Source organism: Octodon degus, unplaced genomic scaffold (genome assembly GCF_000260255.1).
Source record: "Octodon degus isolate 3935 unplaced genomic scaffold, OctDeg1.0 scaffold00012, whole genome shotgun sequence".
Lineage (NCBI taxonomy): Eukaryota > Metazoa > Chordata > Mammalia > Rodentia > Octodontidae > Octodon > Octodon degus.
In genome coordinates this window covers 27,243,840-27,261,710 of record NW_004524588.1, presented here as the reverse complement: position 1 = coordinate 27,261,710, position 17,871 = coordinate 27,243,840, and the positions used below count along the sequence as shown (strand labels likewise).

The window sequence follows — 17,871 nt, the reverse complement described above, 5'->3', positions numbered from 1 at the left end:
GCTGCCAGCCCGGGCCCGGGCTGGTCGCGGCTCTGGGCTCCAGGGACGCGGCCCCCCGGGACCAGGTGTTTGGCGCGCTGGTTCACTGGGCAGCCGCCGGGTCGCCGGCGGGCTCCAGAGCGCATTTTACTCGCCGGTCTGCCCCTGCGGGGCCCTCTGCCGTCACTCCTATTACTGCCGGTTCCAGCGGCTGCAGCCGCGCTTCGCGCAGCGCTGAGGTGGCCTTTTGGAGAGGCGGCGGGGTGTGTGTGTCGGGGGAGGGTTGTGTGAATACTGCTTCCTCGAGGGGGCCCCGTGCGTTTAGTCCCCGGCTCGTGTGATATTGGAGTGTCAAACTGGAGAATGCCGCCCTGAGAAGAGATACGTGCATGACAGCTGAAGTTGGAGCTGGTCGTCCACCGACGGTTGGGCTCCGAAGCCACCTGCGTGAATAGGGTAGAAATCCTGCCCCGCGGCCGCGGCAGCCAGGCGCTGCCAAGCGCCCGTTATTAAGTAACTTCTGCTGGGCTGGCCAGCTCCAGCTGCCGCTGCCCCTGAAGTGATCCGGGCGGTTAGCAGCGCTTGGCTTGGCTGGGTAGAGGTTTCCTAGCAGGAAGATGGGTCGGACTGCCCTTGTAAGATGTGACAGTTGCCGCGAGGAGAAAGTGAGTGTCTCAAGCGTTTGCGGTCTTGTGCTGAGGTAGCAGGTAGCAGTAGTAAGGAAATAAAGAGGTTGTTACCTGGAAACTAGGTGAAAACGGAGTGAGCAAGGAGATGCAGTAGGATAGAGTAAGGGAGCGCAGTCGCCTGGGAAGTCGCGCTTGCTGCAGTTCGAGGTTAGGTGCTTGTGATGATGCAGCCAGAAGTATTACAGGGTGTCCGGGGAAGGAGGGCAACAAGTGTGCAAAGAGCTGAGGAGACAGAGAAGTAACTGATGGAAGCCGGTGGGGTTCCTGCAGGAATTAGGTCAACAGCAGTAAGACGTAAGGAGGAACTGCAGAACAGGTATTGAGTGGGTGGATGGACATGCAGTGAGTACACTGCCGGAGGAGGGTTTTTGTGCTTTCAGAATTTAGCACTTGGAGACCTAGCAGTGAATGCTTCGTGTGGAGTTGAGGAGAGCTGTGCCTCTGGGATGCAGTCAGGCGTTAGTCTTATGGTAGCTTCAACAGAAAGCTCAGACAGTGTTTACGAAGAAAGAGTATACAGGTTTTTGTGCACTAAATTCGGTAAGTGAATTCTAAATATTATTTGTTCACTAAGAATATCTGAAACTTACAAAACAAGGTATCTTCTTAATCACCTTGACGTGATACATGAAATGTGTAAGTTGGAAGCTGCTGTTTCTCAAAACAAAAATGACCATGTTTTGGCTATTTTGTTTCTGTCAGAAATGGCTCTCCTTAGATAAGGGTGGGGGCTTGCAGGTAATCCCAGCACTGGCTGAGGCTGGAGGATCTCTTGAGTACGAGGCCAACCTGAGCTCCACAGGCAAGTTCAAGGCCAGCCTGCCCTACGTAGTGAGACCCTGCCTCAAAGAAAGAAGAAATACCTGAGTTCAATCCCCAGTTCCGTCAAAAAAAAAAAATAAATAAATAAATATAAATAAATAAAATGCAGAGAGGGCAGATTTTAAAAAAAAAAGAGGAAGAAATAAGCCTGCTATTTCAAGTAGAATTTAAAAATTAATTAGGTTAACAGTTGTCATACATGAGACTTAAAACTATTACATGAACTTAATATTTAGATTCAGTTTTGTGAACATTAGCAACTCGTATATTCCACATTGGTAAACCCAGCATGGAGTTAGTTACAGTAAATGGTGATGTTTTTATCACAGAAGGATTTTTAGAACAAGTGTATACATAAAAGTCTTTAGGAACCAACTTACAGTGTACTGTAAATCTCAAATGTGAACATGGAGAGCAGTAAGTTTTCAGTTTGTGTTTTTAGAGTTCTTTCCTACAATAACAGCAGGTGGTGTTTGCTGTTTATCAGCTCCCCTATAGGTGAAAATTAATGCTGCATAGAAGCACAAGCAGGGCAATTACAAGCACAGGCAAGGCTCTTGTAATCTTTTTTGGTACATTTTCTAATTGGTGTTCCCCTAATCAATGATGAGGATGTACCCTTTTTCTAGATCTTTACTATTGTTTGTTTGTTTGAAAGACTTCATGTCTGTTGCCTGTTTCTTACTTGGATTGCCTTTTGTGAATGAGTTATATATATTGATGTATTCTGGATGTTAGTTTTCAGTCCATTATGATTATTTCAAATGAACTGTGGCTTGTCTTTTTATTTTTTGATTAATAAGATTTCTAATTTTAGCATAGTAAGTTTTAACATTGTTAGTTTTCCCTTTCTGCAATTAGTTAAGAAAATTTTCCTCTCCAAGGTCTTGAGTACCATATTCTAAATTTTTCTCTACAGACTTTCTAAATTTGAAAACTTAAAATGCTTAGTTTACTTGGCATTAATTTATTCTGTGCAATTTATTTACAATAAACTGTCAAAACACTACTCTTTGAAAACATCCTTGCCCCAGTGGTTTATAATTTTATCAATATATTAATTTCCATGTGTGTATGGGTATTTTGCTGTGTTCTTGTCCCGTTTTTGTGTTTGTTTCTAAGTAGATACCCATTATATCTTACTAATACTCCTTTTGGCTTAGTTTGGAGAAGGCAATTATTTTCCAACCTGTGGTTATTAATTTTTATTGGTTTTTACTTTTATTGTATGGTTTTATTTTCCTGAATTCAGTTTTCTAAGTAGTCCATAAGAATTAGTGATTTTGGCATGATTTTACCCAGCAACCTTGCCAGTCTCCAATTAAAGTTAATTGAAGGTTCTTCAATGTTTTTTGCTTAGACAGTTATAGCCTATGTAGTTTAGTCCCCCTTTCAGTTGTAGTATCTTCTATTTCTTGTCGTCACTCTTGTGTGCAGGCTAGGAGGTGAGCATGGAGTTGCCCACCTCTTCATTTTAGGACACAGATGCTATGGCTCTGAGGTGTGCTGCTGTAGAGACCTGCAGAGCAGACTCAAGGGCACAGGTGGCTGGTGGGGTTGATGGCCTGCTGAACTGGGCCAAGAGCACCTCTGCATGCTCCTCAGGGGAAGAATCTGGAGGCCACTGTTGTCCCCATCCTGGAGACCTGACTACGCCAAGCTTGAAAAACCCAAAACACCACAGGCTCTGCATTCCTCTGTCTGTTGCTTGCAGGGTGCCTATTGCACTGGGACACAAGTATTGCTGTGCTTTATTTTGCAATATTTTTGAATTGGATAAAACATGGTTTGTGTCTAGTTGTCCCCCTAAAGCCTCATGCTGTGATGGGGTGGACTTCTAGAGGTTGTGCTTCATGGTCTAGTGCTGGGGTTATGTGGGTGTAAGAGCTGTGGGGATTATAGATATGAGTACTACACCCACCATGGGGCAGGTAGCCTGAATGCAGTGTGGAAGGGAGAGAGGCTTGCTTAGTACTCTAGTACTGCCTCAGTTGCTGCTCTTCCCTTTTTGCTCCTGCTATTTTCTGTTGCCATCAGCTGCTGCCCTCTGCCATGTGCCACTGTGCCTTGGAGCCAGCTGAGTATGGACGAAACCTCCACAAACTAAGCCAAATTAAACCTTCCCCCCGCCAAAAAAAAAAAAAAACACTTTTCCTTCCTCAATTTGGGGTGTTGGGTATTTTGTCCCAGCAACTAAGGAAATGTAACCGAGACACATTCTTTCTCGATGTGGCTTGCTCTACCCATATCCTGTAGCCCAGACCCCAGATCTAATATTGAAAGCCTGAAACTAAATGGGCACCTGCTGCCTGGAATAGCTTCTTCTGGCTGGCTGGCTGGCTGGCTCCTAGCGATGGCTCCAGTTCTTGGCCGTTGAACCAGTTTTTCCTACTTAAGGTTTAGTTGCATATGATTTAAATCCCCTTACTAGAAGTCTTGAAGTGGGAAAAGAAGAGAAGATACAAATCTGTCCATCCCAACATCAGTTTCCACTTTGGACACACAAAGATTTCTGCTGAACCCTGTTGGCTCGGAGCCAGCTCTTCTGTCTCCCTCTGAACTTCTGCTGTTTGTGAGGCGAGTGGGGCTAACCTCCAGTTCTAGAGAGCTCACCAGCTCAGTGGAGGGGCTGCAGAGGAGCATAGGTGATGTGGACCCTTGGGTCTCATTTGTGAAGCCTTGCGCAGTGTTTCTGTGCTACACTACAAAGTCACCAAATTACAGATGAGCCCTTTATGATTCCCGGTTTGACAAGCAGGTTCTTTGGGGCTTTTCTTTATTTTTTGGAGGTGGTAGGGGAAGGAGCAAGGTGTTGTCCCGCTCTTCATTTGTATTTTGGTTCTAAGATATAAATACAGTTTCTATGTTACCTTTTTCTCGTAACTACAAAGGTGAATATTTTAATTAGATAAGTTATACAAAAACAAAAATCCCCTATCTAAATGAAAAAAAAAAGACCAAAAAAAAAAAAAAAGGAATGTTTAAAATTATTACCATTAAGAGTGTGTGTGTGCTGGTGAGATGGCTCAGTGGTCTAAAGCACCTACTTAGAACAAGCTAAGCTAAGCAAAGCACAGGGACCCTGGTTCAATCCCCCAGCACCACATACCAGCCAGCCCCGCCCCCTGGTGGGCTGAGCTGGCCACACACTAAATAAATAAATAAATAAATAGTTTAAAAAAAAAAAGAGTGTGTGTGTATGTATGTATTTTAGGGAAGGGTCTACAGGGTGTTCAGGGTCTCACTACTAGGTTAGACTGTTAGTGATCCGCCTGTTTACAGCCTCCCAAGAACTGGTATTACAGGCGTGCGCCACCACGCCCAATCTCAATTGCAGTCTCAGTGATGGCCCAGCACTGCAGCCCCGGTGATCGAACTCCCAGCCCCGCACCTGCTTGCAGGTGCTTTAATCTGTTGAGCTATTGCCTTTTTTTTTTTTTTTTTTTTTTTTTTAATACTGTCATAGTGTTACAAGAAAATTGACCTTTACTGAATATTGAATGTTACTGGATGTGCATTCATGTTTCTTAGTGATCATACCGATTTTTACTTCAATAGATTACATTAAAAATATTGCAGTGGGGGCCGGGGAGATGGCTCAGTGAAATAAGCATTTCCCTGGCAAGAGCAAGGGCCTGAGTTCAATCCCTGGTGCCGCCAAAAAAAAAAAAAAAAAAAATTTGCAATGATCATCTAGGCTTGCATTATTAGAGTAACCTCGCTGATCACATTTTTTATCTTTTTTATGTAGTTGCTGTGGTTTGGTAGTTTTTTTGTTTAGGATAGATTGGTTTCTGAGGAAATAATGTCCTATGGTGTTTCTAACATTGAAATCTAGTTTTAGGATCAGAGACTCTTCATAAAATGAGTAGATTCCAGGTTCCTTCTTTATCTGTTTTTAAAGTAGTCGTGTAAGTCTTGAGTTGCATGTTGCTTTAACGTCCTGTGAAACTCAAATTCTCTAAAACTTCTAGTGAGGTCTGGGTTGCAGCTTACACCTGCAATCCTAGCACTTGGGAGGCTGAGGCACAAAGACTGTGAATTTGAGGTCAAGCCTGTCAGTGTGACACTGTGTCAAAGGAAACATGAGTTATATTTTATCAGTATAAATGTTTCTTCATTATAATGAATTTTATAGTATGTAGCAAGTAGATTCCCTTTATTGTCCCTTATCAGAGAAACATAGACCAAATGCGTCATGAATATTTGTGGTTTACATTTTTGAAAATTAATACAGTGCTTATGTTTTTATTTTTCAGAATGTCTTAGCTGAACCATCGAAATCTAATGGAAATATTGTTCATCGTTCTTCATCTCCATATGTGTTATATCCAACTGATAAACCTTTCCTTAATAGTGAACTCCGTCGCTCCCCAAATAAGCCTACATTTGCTTATCCAGAAAGCAACAGCAGAGGTAAACAGACCCTAACAAAACGAGTATGATCTGTTTACTCATTTCTTTGAAAGTTTTAATTTTATTCTAACTTTGGAATTAGAATATCTTTTTCTCACTTCTGTTTCTAACCTCAAAATACAATGATTTTATTGTGTCCCTTATATTGATTGGGGAACATTATCATCCACTGAACAATCTTGAATCACCTGTACCAGGTGTCATATCTGACTTCAAACAGGAACCAAGAATGTGTTTTTACTTCTATAAAATTTCAACACGATATTGTTTTTGTCTTTTTTCGTTTGTTTTAGTTCTCATCAAATGTTACCTATATGTCATAATGTATTCTCATCTAATAATATGTTGTGATATACTCCCTACCCGCTATGTGGGTCTCATCCTGTTATCTTAGTTACTTCCTTGTTGCTGGGACAAAATACCTGACATGCACAAGGTAAAATGGAAAAAGTTTAATGCATGGTTTGTAGAGATTTCAGTCCACAGTCCTCTAGTTCTAGGGCAGGGTGGCATGGCAGAGGAGAAACTGTCCATGGCCAAGACAGACATTCTCATTCTAAGTAGGGAAATGAAGGAATGAGACCAAAACAAGACCAAAGTCCGGCAGGGCCAACATTTAAGTCCTACTGCTCCTTGTGTAGAAGCCAGGACAATCTGCAACAAGATATGAACTCCAAAGGGTTTGGGTGGCTCTGCCCCTATAGCTCTGCCAGTGGTTGCAGCTCTCATGGCTTCTGTCTTGGGCCAGCTTTGCTCAGTCCTTCTGACTTTCTGCAGACAGTCCATGTTTCTGGCTCCTCTAGCCTTCAGAGGTCTCCACTGCAACTTCAACTTCACTGCCTGGCTTGTTGGACCACCTTCTAAACTCTGCATGAAAGCCTTCCTAATCTCAACAACTTTTGCCTTACACCAGCGCAAAGTGGATGATGTCAAGGTTTCCGGCCAGCTGGAGCAGTAACCAGGCTTCCTTGTCTTGGCTGTAGGGGTTGAATGTCTGGATTGCTGAGTGCTGTGAATCCAATCGTGAGGAACAACTTCCCTGGGTCACCACCATTCTGGAACATGGTGCCCGGGGGCTGTCTTCTCAGTGGAAAGGCTGGAATCCTGCTAGTTCTTCTGGCACCCTTGGGCTATCTTGTCTGTTATGTTCTAAAGTATTTAGCTATACCTACTATGCCTTGAACTTTCATCTATCTTACCTCCCTTCCTTGAGCCAGCTGACTGGACTGCTACCTCTACCAAACTGTGAACCAAACTAAACCTTTCCTCCTCTGAGTTTGGGTGTCAGATGTTGGGTTCCAGCAACAAAAAAGTAACTAAGGCACTAGTTAATGTTGCTGCTGTTTGTCATTGTCTGTTCTGTCTGTCTTTAAGCAGTTTCAATTCCCTTCTGTGTCTCACATCACAGTGTCTTAGATTTCCCACGACTTACTTCCATTTGTCTTAATAACTTCATCTCTAACCTTTACTTCCTTGCCCGTATGTTCTTTGCTCTGACTAGTTTGAAACATTTTTTGTGCTAGGAATAAACTTAGCATTTAAATTAGTTGTCATGTTGCCTCAACAAAACTCCACAAATTAAGCAGCTTTAAGTAACATATTTCATGTGTCACAGTGGTGAATAGGTCAGAAGTCTGACTGAGCTCATCTGGGTCCTGTGCTTAGAGCCATTCAAGTCTCAAACTAGAAGAGTTAGCAGAGGGGGCTGTGCTCCTCAGTGAAGGGTCTGGGGCATTCTGCCTCTGCGCTCATTCCTAGCTATACACAATGGAGTACTCCCAGGAAGGGCCAGTCTGAGCTGCTTGCAGAAAAACTGATGAATCTGGAAAAGAAAATGTTGAGTGAAATAAATCAGACCCAAGCTTAAAAACCATTATAGGCACTCTCATTTGATTTTTTTTTTTTTTTTTTGTAATCTTTTATTTTACTTATGTATTTGGTGCAGGATCTCCCTACACAGCTTAGATCCTCCTGTCTCAGCCTCCCCAGCGCTGGCATTACAGGAGTACACTGCCATGCTTGTTTTCGTGGCCAGCACAGTGTGCCTGTGGCAGGGCAGGCTGGGCCGGGCATGTGGTACCGACCACCATGCTATCTCCCCAGCTCTGGAGCTCTCACTTGATGAAGGCAAAATACAAAGAACCCAATAAGAGATACAGATAGGAGACAAGGGGGAGATTTCTGGCAAATGCAGAGATGTCTAAGAGAAGGTAGGAGGGGATTAGAATAAATATATGTCGTTATAGGAACTTAAAATAACCTCAATTCATAAATACTCAATTACGTGTTCTATGTATGTTTTACCAGGAAATATCTCAGTCTTCTCAATTTTCAGTTTCCTATAAAGTTTGTCTTACTCATGGGGAAAAAAACCAAAACCAGGTAAAATAGGACAAAACAAGAAAAAGAAGGGGGAAAAGTGCCAAAGTAGAGACAAAAAATTAGTCCAAAAATATTCCTCAGCCCTGAGGTGTCTAAAGGGTAAAGCTTCTTTCCAGGACATGTAGTGTTGAGATCCACAAGGTGTGGAGAGAACCAGTGAGTAGCTGGCGCCTGTTGTGTTTTTACACCCATTTTACAGGCTATTGGAGTGCTAGGTCTGCCCTGCCTTTCCCGCTGAGTGGGACCTGTCAGTGACACGTCATCCAGAGGCTTTCAGTGTCTGTTGTTCTGTGCACCCATCACCACCTCGTGTATCCTGTGGGCTGGTGAGGTGCCCTGTCTGCTCTTGTCAACAGCCACACCTGGCTGCCATCCCCAGCCCTCTCAAAACTGCCAGAGATAGGTTTGGCCCTCACTCGCAGCATGTACTATAGGATCTTTAACAGGCTTGCTTTTTCCATTTTTGGGAAAAAAGACTTCCAGCGCAATATGCTTGGTTTATCAGAAGTGCTTTGTAATAAAATTACATTCTGTGAAGGAAATGGTTTTGGTTCAAGATCACTATTGGAACATCTGTGCAAGTTCTTAATGGGTGCTGTTGTCCTTTGGTATATCCCATTTTGTTACACACTAATAAAAGGCACTTGTATGTCATTTCAGTTGTCTACAACAAAAAGAGCCAAAGAGCCTTGCTAGTTAGTATTGGGAACATATTGAGCTCAATAGAGCCTGGGAGTTGTCTCAGGAATGCGGCCCGCTCTGGGCCTGTCCCTCCCACTTTGAAAATCACAGTAATAAGCAATGAGAACACCCAGAACGCTGCTTTGTTCTTGTAAATACTTTTACTTCTGTTCTGGAATCTGCATGATAGCTCCTTGCTGGCAGAGACATTTTGACTGTTAACTCCACCTTAGCCCCTTATCTCTATGTTTTGTTAGATTGAAGTTTACATCATATTGTTTCCTTCTGACCAGGAACTCATGTTCCAGAGAAAGTTGAGTACCGTTAGACCTTGGTACAGATACTTTTAAGAAAATTTTTGTTGTTGTTGTTGCTATGGTACATATTTGCAGTGCATTAGTTTTTGTGGGAATTGCTTTTTTGGTGCTTGCTGTCCCTGTTCTCATCTGTCTTTTTCGTACTTCACATGCAAGCTACAGGTTGTTGGGGTGCATTGTTCAGTGACGCACTGTCTTTCCAGCCAGAGCAATTCGTTGCTCATCATTTTTGGTATTTTTGCCTTCCCAGAATAATTAATGACAAGTACCATGGCACCACTGTGTTACTTAAGGAAAACAGCATATTCTTTCTTTCTTTCTTTTTTTTTTTTGGTGGAACTGGGGATTGAACTCAGGCCCTTGTGCTTGCCAGGGAAGCTACGGAGCCCTCCCCAGCCAGCATATTCTTTCATTTCTGTAGTTTTCTTGTGTTTGTATTCTCACATGTTACTAACCAAATGTATTGTACCCTGAATAGATGTGTTCACAAATACTGTGCATAATATGGAGGAGACAAGGTTGCATATAGTGTGTGCTCAGAGTATTCAGGAAGAGAAATGGTCATGGTTTTATATTTTACACTTTTTTTTCCTCTTTCAGCAAATATTTAGGAGTTTGTTTCTTTTTCTACAAATACATTTTCTCTTTCCAGTGTACAAATTTAAAATCTTTGAATTGTTCTTGTTCATTTTCACCAGGAATATATGTCATTCTACAGTTTTTTTGTAAGCAATAGAAATATATATATATATATATATATATATATATATATATATATATATATATGGCGCAGTGGTTCTAACCTCATAGAAGAGAAGGCAATAGACAGGAAGCAAATGGAATAGCTTACATACCATTTTGGGGAGGTAAAGGTGTAAAATCCATTACTTGATCACCCGGACTGTTCATCTTAAAATAGACAAGTTTGTTAGAAATACAAGCAGGGACCAGGGGTTTAATCCTTAGGCCTGTTGCCAGGGCGCTTGAGACTGGGCGTGGTGGCATGTAATCCCAGCTGTTACGAGGCTGTAAACAGGCTAGTCCCGTCTAGTAGTGAGACCCTGAACATCTTGTAGACCCTTCCTTGAGACATCCCCCCCAAAAAAAATTAATAAATAAAGGGGTGAAATAAATGTTTTCTATTGGTAGAATAAAATTATTATCTATTTCTCATTTTTTTTAAGCTTGGAAAACAAGGTACAGTTTCTGAAAGTTTAGTCAACTGTGATAGAAAGGTCCCAAGTGCACTAGCTTTGTTGAGGAAGTGTTTTCCTCATTTACAGACCTCCACGGGAAGATTGAACAGCCAAGAAGGGAAGGACAGGTATACATACAGTTTTTAGTCCTTGGGACCAGAGATTCACGGTAGCCAGTGCTTTCTGATTATTTTCTGCTTTTAACTAGTTGCATTCTCTGTCGCTTCTGACCAGCTCTCTCACTCACACAGGGTAGGAAACATGGCTGTTGAATACATTTTGATCAAGACAGCCATTTGGGGCTTTATTTGTATGTCTTTTTTGTGTCAAATAGTCAGATTTGTGAAAAGGTTAAAAAAGAATCATTCAAGTTTTAGTTACGATATTACAAGGAGGAATTCCCAGAAGAAGCTGTGTATAAACCAAGAGAACAGTTCCAGAGCTATGTGCCATATCTACATAGTAAAACTTAAAAAAATAAAAATAAATAAAAAAAATTAAAAAAATGCATCTGTCCCAGAGGTTTAGATATGGTTAAATCGGATAGATGTGAAAGAACATTAATCTTACTCTAGGCAGCTGTTCTGTTCTCATGTTGTTGTTTCTTTTTTTTTTTTTTTTTGGTTGATTTTGCAGGTTCCTAGGTATGTGTATATGTATTTCATGTATGCATTCTTTCCAGTTAGCTTGTATGTCATTGCATACCAGAGTAAGATGACTATGTTATAAAATGTATCAGTATCAAACATGGGACTTGTCATATTTCCAGCATTAAGAAAATCATTGAATGAATAAATTTTATCAATAAGTAGAAAAACATGTCTTGCGAAGAATAAGAAAACTAGTTTCTTAGAATTTTTGATGGCACCTCCTCCTATATAGTTTGCATGAAATTTCATTTAAATTTGTATTTAAGGAGAATGGTTCTGAATAATTGATTAAAAAGTAGTTTAAAATGTTTTAGAATTTATATAATATGGACTTTGTGGCAAAATTGATGTTACTGAAGTTTTGATAAAAATACTTGCATAATATTACTAAAACAACAGAAAGTTCTAAAACATTTTTGGAAATGTGTATAGATTATTATATATATATTGATACATAAGTGAATTAGGTTTATGATAAATTGAAGTTTTTCTTCATTATAAAGTTGCTTTTTTTTGTTTGCATATTTGAAAAGGAAGGGTCTACAGCATGTTCAGGGTCTCACTGGGACTCAAGTGATCCGCCTGTTTACAGCCTCCCAAGAGCTGGGATTACAGGTGTGCACCACCACACCTAGTCTCAATCGCTGTCTCAGTGTGCCCCAGGGGCGGGGCCAGCACAGCAGGCCTGGGGATCACCCCTGGCCTCTGCTGAGCTATTTAGCTGGCCCTTAAAGTTGCTTTTTGATAGTTGACACTTTAACAGAAGTACCAAACAACTAGAAGTAGCATCTTTTCAGAATGACAAGAGATTCTTGTAACTAGTAGTCTGTGTTCACAAAGATAGGTACTTCTAATGAAAGTATAAATGGATGCAACTTGGAAGTACTGTTTCAGGGATGTTTAAAATAAAATGGTTTAATCATCTGACCATTTATTTTCAAATTTTTAGTTATTAGGAAATAATTTTTAAAACTGTATGATTATGTGATTCTTGTTTAATAATGCTGAAATAAACAAAACCTACATACTTTTTTTTTTAGTTTGCACATTTATGAAAAGATCTAAAGAGCCAAGATGACAACCATTGTCTCTGGGTCATACAGGGTTATTGGTGGCTTTCTTTAGTGTGTTTTGTGTCTCCTACATTTTTTTTTTTTAATAAATATGTATTCTAGAATTATAACCTTTCAAGGGATAGGATAGAGACTGCTTTTTTTTCTAAATAATGAAAAATATTAAAGTTCTTTCCGTGTTTGATTATGCAGTTATTAAAGTCTATATGTAAATAAAAGTTAGTGTTCCAAAGAACGATCTTTCACTGTACCTACACATCAATTTTAGTTTTTCAGTGAATTTTCTGTACATGTTGTTATCTTACAGTACCTATTATGTATTTGGCAGCCATATTTTCTGCTCTGAAGAATCTTCAAGATAAGATTCGGCGCTTGGAACTTGAGAGGATTCAGGCAGAAGAAAGTGTGAAAACTTTGTCTAGAGAAACAATTGAATATAAAAAAGTGCTAGATGAACAGATACAAGAAAGGGAGAATTCAAAGAATGAAGAATCAAAGCATAATCAAGGTTTGTTTAATTATGAGCAAAATTCTATCAAAATATGAACTGGAAAATTATTCAGAAACTATCATCAGGCATTACAAACTTGTATTATGCTCAGGTGTAGTTTAAGGAGCAAGCTACATTTACTGGCTGTGTGGTATGTTCTATTATGTAGAAAGGGAATGATTTAGGTGATTTAAAAAGGCTTCCAGCACTACTGGAATATACTGTTTACATTGTGTGTATTTTAAATTGAATTTGTCATTAAAACTGAAGGGCCAGCAAGATAGTGCTGCTGCTTTGGCAAGCGCAGGGACCAGGGTTCAATCCCAGGATGCACTGAGCCAGCGACCGAGTACGGGCGTGGCGGCACATGCCTGTAATTTCAGCACCCGGGAGGCTGAGATAGGATGGCTACGAGTCTGAGCTGCATAGTGAGAACCTGTACCAAATACATAAATGAAAATGCAGAAAATAAATGTAAAAACTATTCTGTGGGTGAACTGATTTCTGCTTTTCTTCATGTATCCATTCTAGAACTAACATCTCAGTTGCTTGCTGCAGAAAATAAATGTAATCTTTTAGAAAAACAAGTGGAGTACATGCGGAATATGATCAAGCACGCAGAGATGGAGAGAGCTTCTGTCTTAGAGAAGCAGGTATGGACTCGCAGGCCGGCACCCAGCAGCTCTCTGAGACTGCTTACTGAAGTAAAGACCCTTCTCCTCTCCAAGGGCCTACTGCTACTCCAGTACCCCAGGGCTAGGCGTCCTTGGGCTCCTTTGTGGAGTTAGCTCTTCGTTAGGGTATTTGGTAGAATTTTATTTCAATGGAAAAGTAGTTATGAGGCATTTTAAAATTAACATCCTTAAGTCTGAATTATCAAACACATGTAAGTTGTCATTATATGCCTCTGTACCTCTTTAATTTGTTTTGAAGGTTTGAGATAGAGTAAAGATGTTAACAGTTCTTTGTAAAGCTATGTATACTTTTTTTTTTTGCAGTCCGGGGATTGAACTCAGGACTCTGTGCTTGTCAGGCAGACACTTATTCTACTGAGCTATCTCCCTAGCCCTTATAATTGTTATTTTAACTAAATATGTTTCTGTTGTTACACCAGAGGTCTTGGTATTTAAGTAACTTGTACATTTCTAAAATGGCATTTGCAGCATTAGTCTCCAGTATGTTTTTAAAGCATCCTTTTCCTACTGTAACTGTAGAATTTAAATTCACCATAAGCTATAATTCTGGACATCTTAACTTTATGCAAAAATTGATATGCTTAACATCGTAGGTACCCTGCTGTATAAGAGAGGTGCTACTGATGCTTTCTAAGCTCAGTTATCTTTCAGTTCTAGTTGAAGAGATCACACTTAAATACCTGAACAATCATACAGCATGTTGTCTATGAAGAAATGTCTATAAACAATAAACACTTTGTCTGTCTCTTCACTATGCCATTGAGTTTAATTACAGTGACCACATTTTTGTTTAATTGGGTCTTTTTCCACCCACGTTTTTATTTCAGTATATTCTTTCATTCTTTTACCTCTGTCAGCACTATGAGCTATCTAAAAAAAATTGTTTTCAAAGTTAATCATTTTGTTTCATGTTGAAAGTTTCATACATCATAAATTGTGTACTCAGACTTGTAAGGCAGGTGTGAATTTTTGTTCGCTGATGCATGGTGGTTTTCACTGGTTTTAGTCCACATTTATGTGCTATCATCCTTGGTATTCTTTCCTTGTTGTAGCTGATATGTTGCCTGAGATCTTATTTGTCTTCCTGTACATCTTACATATGAAATATTCAGTAGTGCCTCATGTAATGTTTGACTTTAGCACCCCTCCGTTTGCTTTTGGTTCTGTTACCTTTTTTGAATAATGAAATTTGGTTTATTGCTTTCAAATTTTCTGTATAATTATTGCTGTATTTTGTCACATTTCTTGAATGGGTCAATAAGCAAAGAAGCATCAGTTTTTTGAGACAATTGTAAAATACCTTGACTAATACATGTAGTAAACAGCTATTGGATGAAGATAGTAGATGTCTGGATTGTACTCCTTGGTTCATCAGTAAGATTTAATTAGTATGTTTAGTATGGTAGTTTAATAGGAGCGGCACCAACACTTGGAACAAGTTCGCACATGCTTCACACACTGTGCCTGCACTGGAGTGAATAGAGAGGAATTGGGAGCTTACACTGACTTATGATAAAATTATCATTTAGTATTATTTTCTCATTGAAGGTTCTTTTAGTATTGATTAGTACTGTAGGCACATATGAAGATACTATATTTAGAAGTTCAGATACTTAGTGTTTTGGCTTTTTCTTTTAGATCTTAATGTATTTTTCCACTTTTTAGTCTGTTTTTATGTTTTTCCTATGACTGCCAGTCTGAGTGTGTACAAAAGGTAGACTTTTAAATTGTTTGCCCTAAATTTGAAGAAACAGAAATAAAAATGTTGCAGGCATGCAGGCACATGCTTATGCGAACACTGGAGAGTGAGGTAGGAGAAGTCAGAGTCCAAGGCCATTGCTAAGCTGTCAAGAGAAGTACAGGCCAGCCTGCTCACAGAGGACCCTGTCTTTTAAAGAACAGCTTGTATAACAGATAAACACAAAACACTACAGTCGGGAAGTAAGTATTTTCTTTATTTATTTTTTATTTTTTTATTTTAGGGAAGGGTCTACAGGGTGTTTAGGGTCTCACTGCTAGATCGGACGCGTGGTAATGCGCCTGTTTACAGACTCCCAAGAGCTGGGATTACAGGCGTGCACCACCATGCCCAGTCGCAATTCTCTTCTCAGCAGGCTCCACATGGCAGGCCCGGTGATCGACTTCCGAACTCCCAGCTCCTATCCACTGAGCTAGTTGGCCAGCCTGGAAATAACTATCTTAAAGGACCAGACTAACTGAAAATATTTCTGTGCTTATAAAGCCTTTATGTCCAATGGCTTGCTGCTATTCCAGGGCACCAAGAGACTCTTACCATATGAGGTCAAGTTGTGTCAAACACAGTATACAGTAAAGACAGTATCCATTAAACCTATCATGTATTAACGCCCTTGTGGTTGTAATTCATAATCTAGAGCTCCTTTCCCTATTACAGCAGTTCTTTGAAAGGCCAGGTAAGTAATATAGGGAAGCCTAAGAAACATGCATTTATAGTAACTTCAAAGTTTTGAGTGTTAAATTACTGTGCCATCTTGTCTCCTAGGTGACCCTAGAAAGAGAACGGCAGCATGATCAAACACATGTTCAGAGTCAGCTTGTAAAGCTGGACCTCCTTGAGCAAGAGTATAACAAGCTTACCACGATGCAGGCCCTCGCCGAGGTCAGTATGTGTCCTTCACGCGTTAGTGCAGAGTGATGTGATGTGCAGTTTTTGAAATCAATTTTGCATCCCTGAATATTTATAGCAGTAAAGTCAATCTAATAAAAGGAACATACATAGAAACTTTTAAAATGCAAAGAATTTGAAGGATTTTCACATTTTATAGTCTTAGGGGTCGTAAGGGAGTTATTTTTTGAAAATAAAATGGTTCTGAGTATTCTTGAAGCTTGCATTACTTGTTTTAAGTTGTTATTAGAATTAATCATAGTTTGAACTCTAGCACTTGCGAAGCACTTAGTACCGCTGATTGCAGATTTACCTTAGCATAAGAGGTAAACATCCTCAGTGGCTGTTACTGATCACAGAGGAAAGTGTCGTTTGTGGGCTTAGGCCCAGAGGCATGACCAGATAGATTTAAGAAGCCCAGATTCACCCTGTTTAAAAATACAACAGGTTCCTTTGTTGTTACACTAACTGACACTTCTCGTTCATCCTTTCTGATATTTTTATCTCTAGAAAAAAATGCAAGAATTGGAAGCAAAACTGCATGAAGAAGAACAGGAAAGGAAACGTATGCAAGCAAAGGCAGATGAGGTAAGCTGAAGTACCAGCAAGTAGGTTCCTCATTTTTTACTACTCTGGGTATAAAAAAAACCAATTATATTTGAAGATCATTTGATTATTTGCACTTTAGAATTACCTACTGTATAAAGTAATTTAATGTACAAATTTATGCACATGTACTTTCACAAGTAAAAGTTTGAACAGTTCCTAAAAGTGTCCTTTAAACTGAGGACCTTGTGCTCCTGCATGCCAAGCACAAAGCTGTCATTGATGCCCAGTGCTGCCTCAAAAGAAGGCTTCATTTCTTAGCACCATCCAGGCACAAGGACAAGAACTGAGGCACTGGTGGTTCTTGTGCAGTGGTGGTGAGCCTGTCGTGTGTGTGCTGCAGTTGACAATATCTTTGAAGGTTCTAAAACATTCACCCTCGTTGCTCGAATAGTCGCTAGTAGCTGGTGGCCTAAACCAGCTGACAGAAGCACAGGGCCTGGGAAATGAGCTCTGCTGTCCTGCTTTTGGCTTTTATCTAATGCAGTGGCCAGCAATTAGGAAAGTTGAGGCTGAATAGGTTCATAAAAACATTGAATTGAATTGAATTGAATTGAAAAATGTACCACTCAATCTGCATTTTTAGAAGGCAGAATTTTGCTAATCTTGGAGACTCATTAAGTTTTTGTTTTTAAAGGAAGATTTTCTGAAGTTGTTTGCGCAGGTATCTCCCTCTTTCCAGCATCCTTATGACTTGTGCAGGTCTTTTCTCATTCATGTTAGAGGCAAGTCCAGATTGCAAAACAGGAGCGGAGGCTCCTTAGTGGAGTCATTGATGAAATGTATGCTGTCCTGTGCTCAAGTCATAAATGTGCTCACCGCAGCGTAAGTGCAGCCTTATCTCTTCTAGTGCTCCCTTGAATTCCCTGGCTTAGGAGGGTCTCTGTTCTGGGGTAGATCTGTCGTTGGAACATGGTGCTGTGCTCAGCACAAGAATCTTCATGTGTCGCACAGTTGGGTGTGCTGTCGGCCAGGGGCCCTGTCTGGAGGCCGATCGCTGGGGCTGCCCTGGAAGCAAGTCTCTGCCCAGAGCTCTTCCCTTTGTTCTGCTTCCTGGCCTGGCTTGAGCAGTGTTCCTCTGCTGTGCTCCTCTGCTCTGCCTTTTGTGCCTTGGAGTCAACCAAGCATGAATCTTCTGAAAATAGCCAAAATAAACCCCTTGGGGCCAGGGAGGTGGTTTTGTAGAATAAGGAGCCTGAGTTCAATCCCCAGTTTCACCAAAAAAAAAAAA

The 17,871-nt window shown here is 40.5% G+C and overlaps 1 protein-coding gene across 3 annotated transcripts in view; it reads left to right on the top strand.

Annotated features, from left to right (window-relative positions):
• The window catches only part of Cep57 (centrosomal protein 57), a 28,470-nt gene that overhangs the window by 781 nt on the left and 9,818 nt on the right, over positions 1–17,871 (top strand). For 2 of the 3 annotated variants that reach the window (XM_004626159.2, XM_023709515.1), the window contains exons 2-6: positions 5,750–5,906; positions 12,534–12,713; positions 13,227–13,348; positions 15,912–16,028; positions 16,545–16,622. In XM_004626159.2, the coding sequence (XP_004626216.1) occupies positions 5,750–5,906; positions 12,534–12,713; positions 13,227–13,348; positions 15,912–16,028; positions 16,545–16,622 (654 nt within the window). The remainder of the gene's footprint in view (positions 1–5,749; positions 5,907–12,533; positions 12,714–13,226; positions 13,349–15,911; positions 16,029–16,544; positions 16,623–17,871) is intronic. The other variant, XM_023709516.1, reaches the window with a different exon arrangement.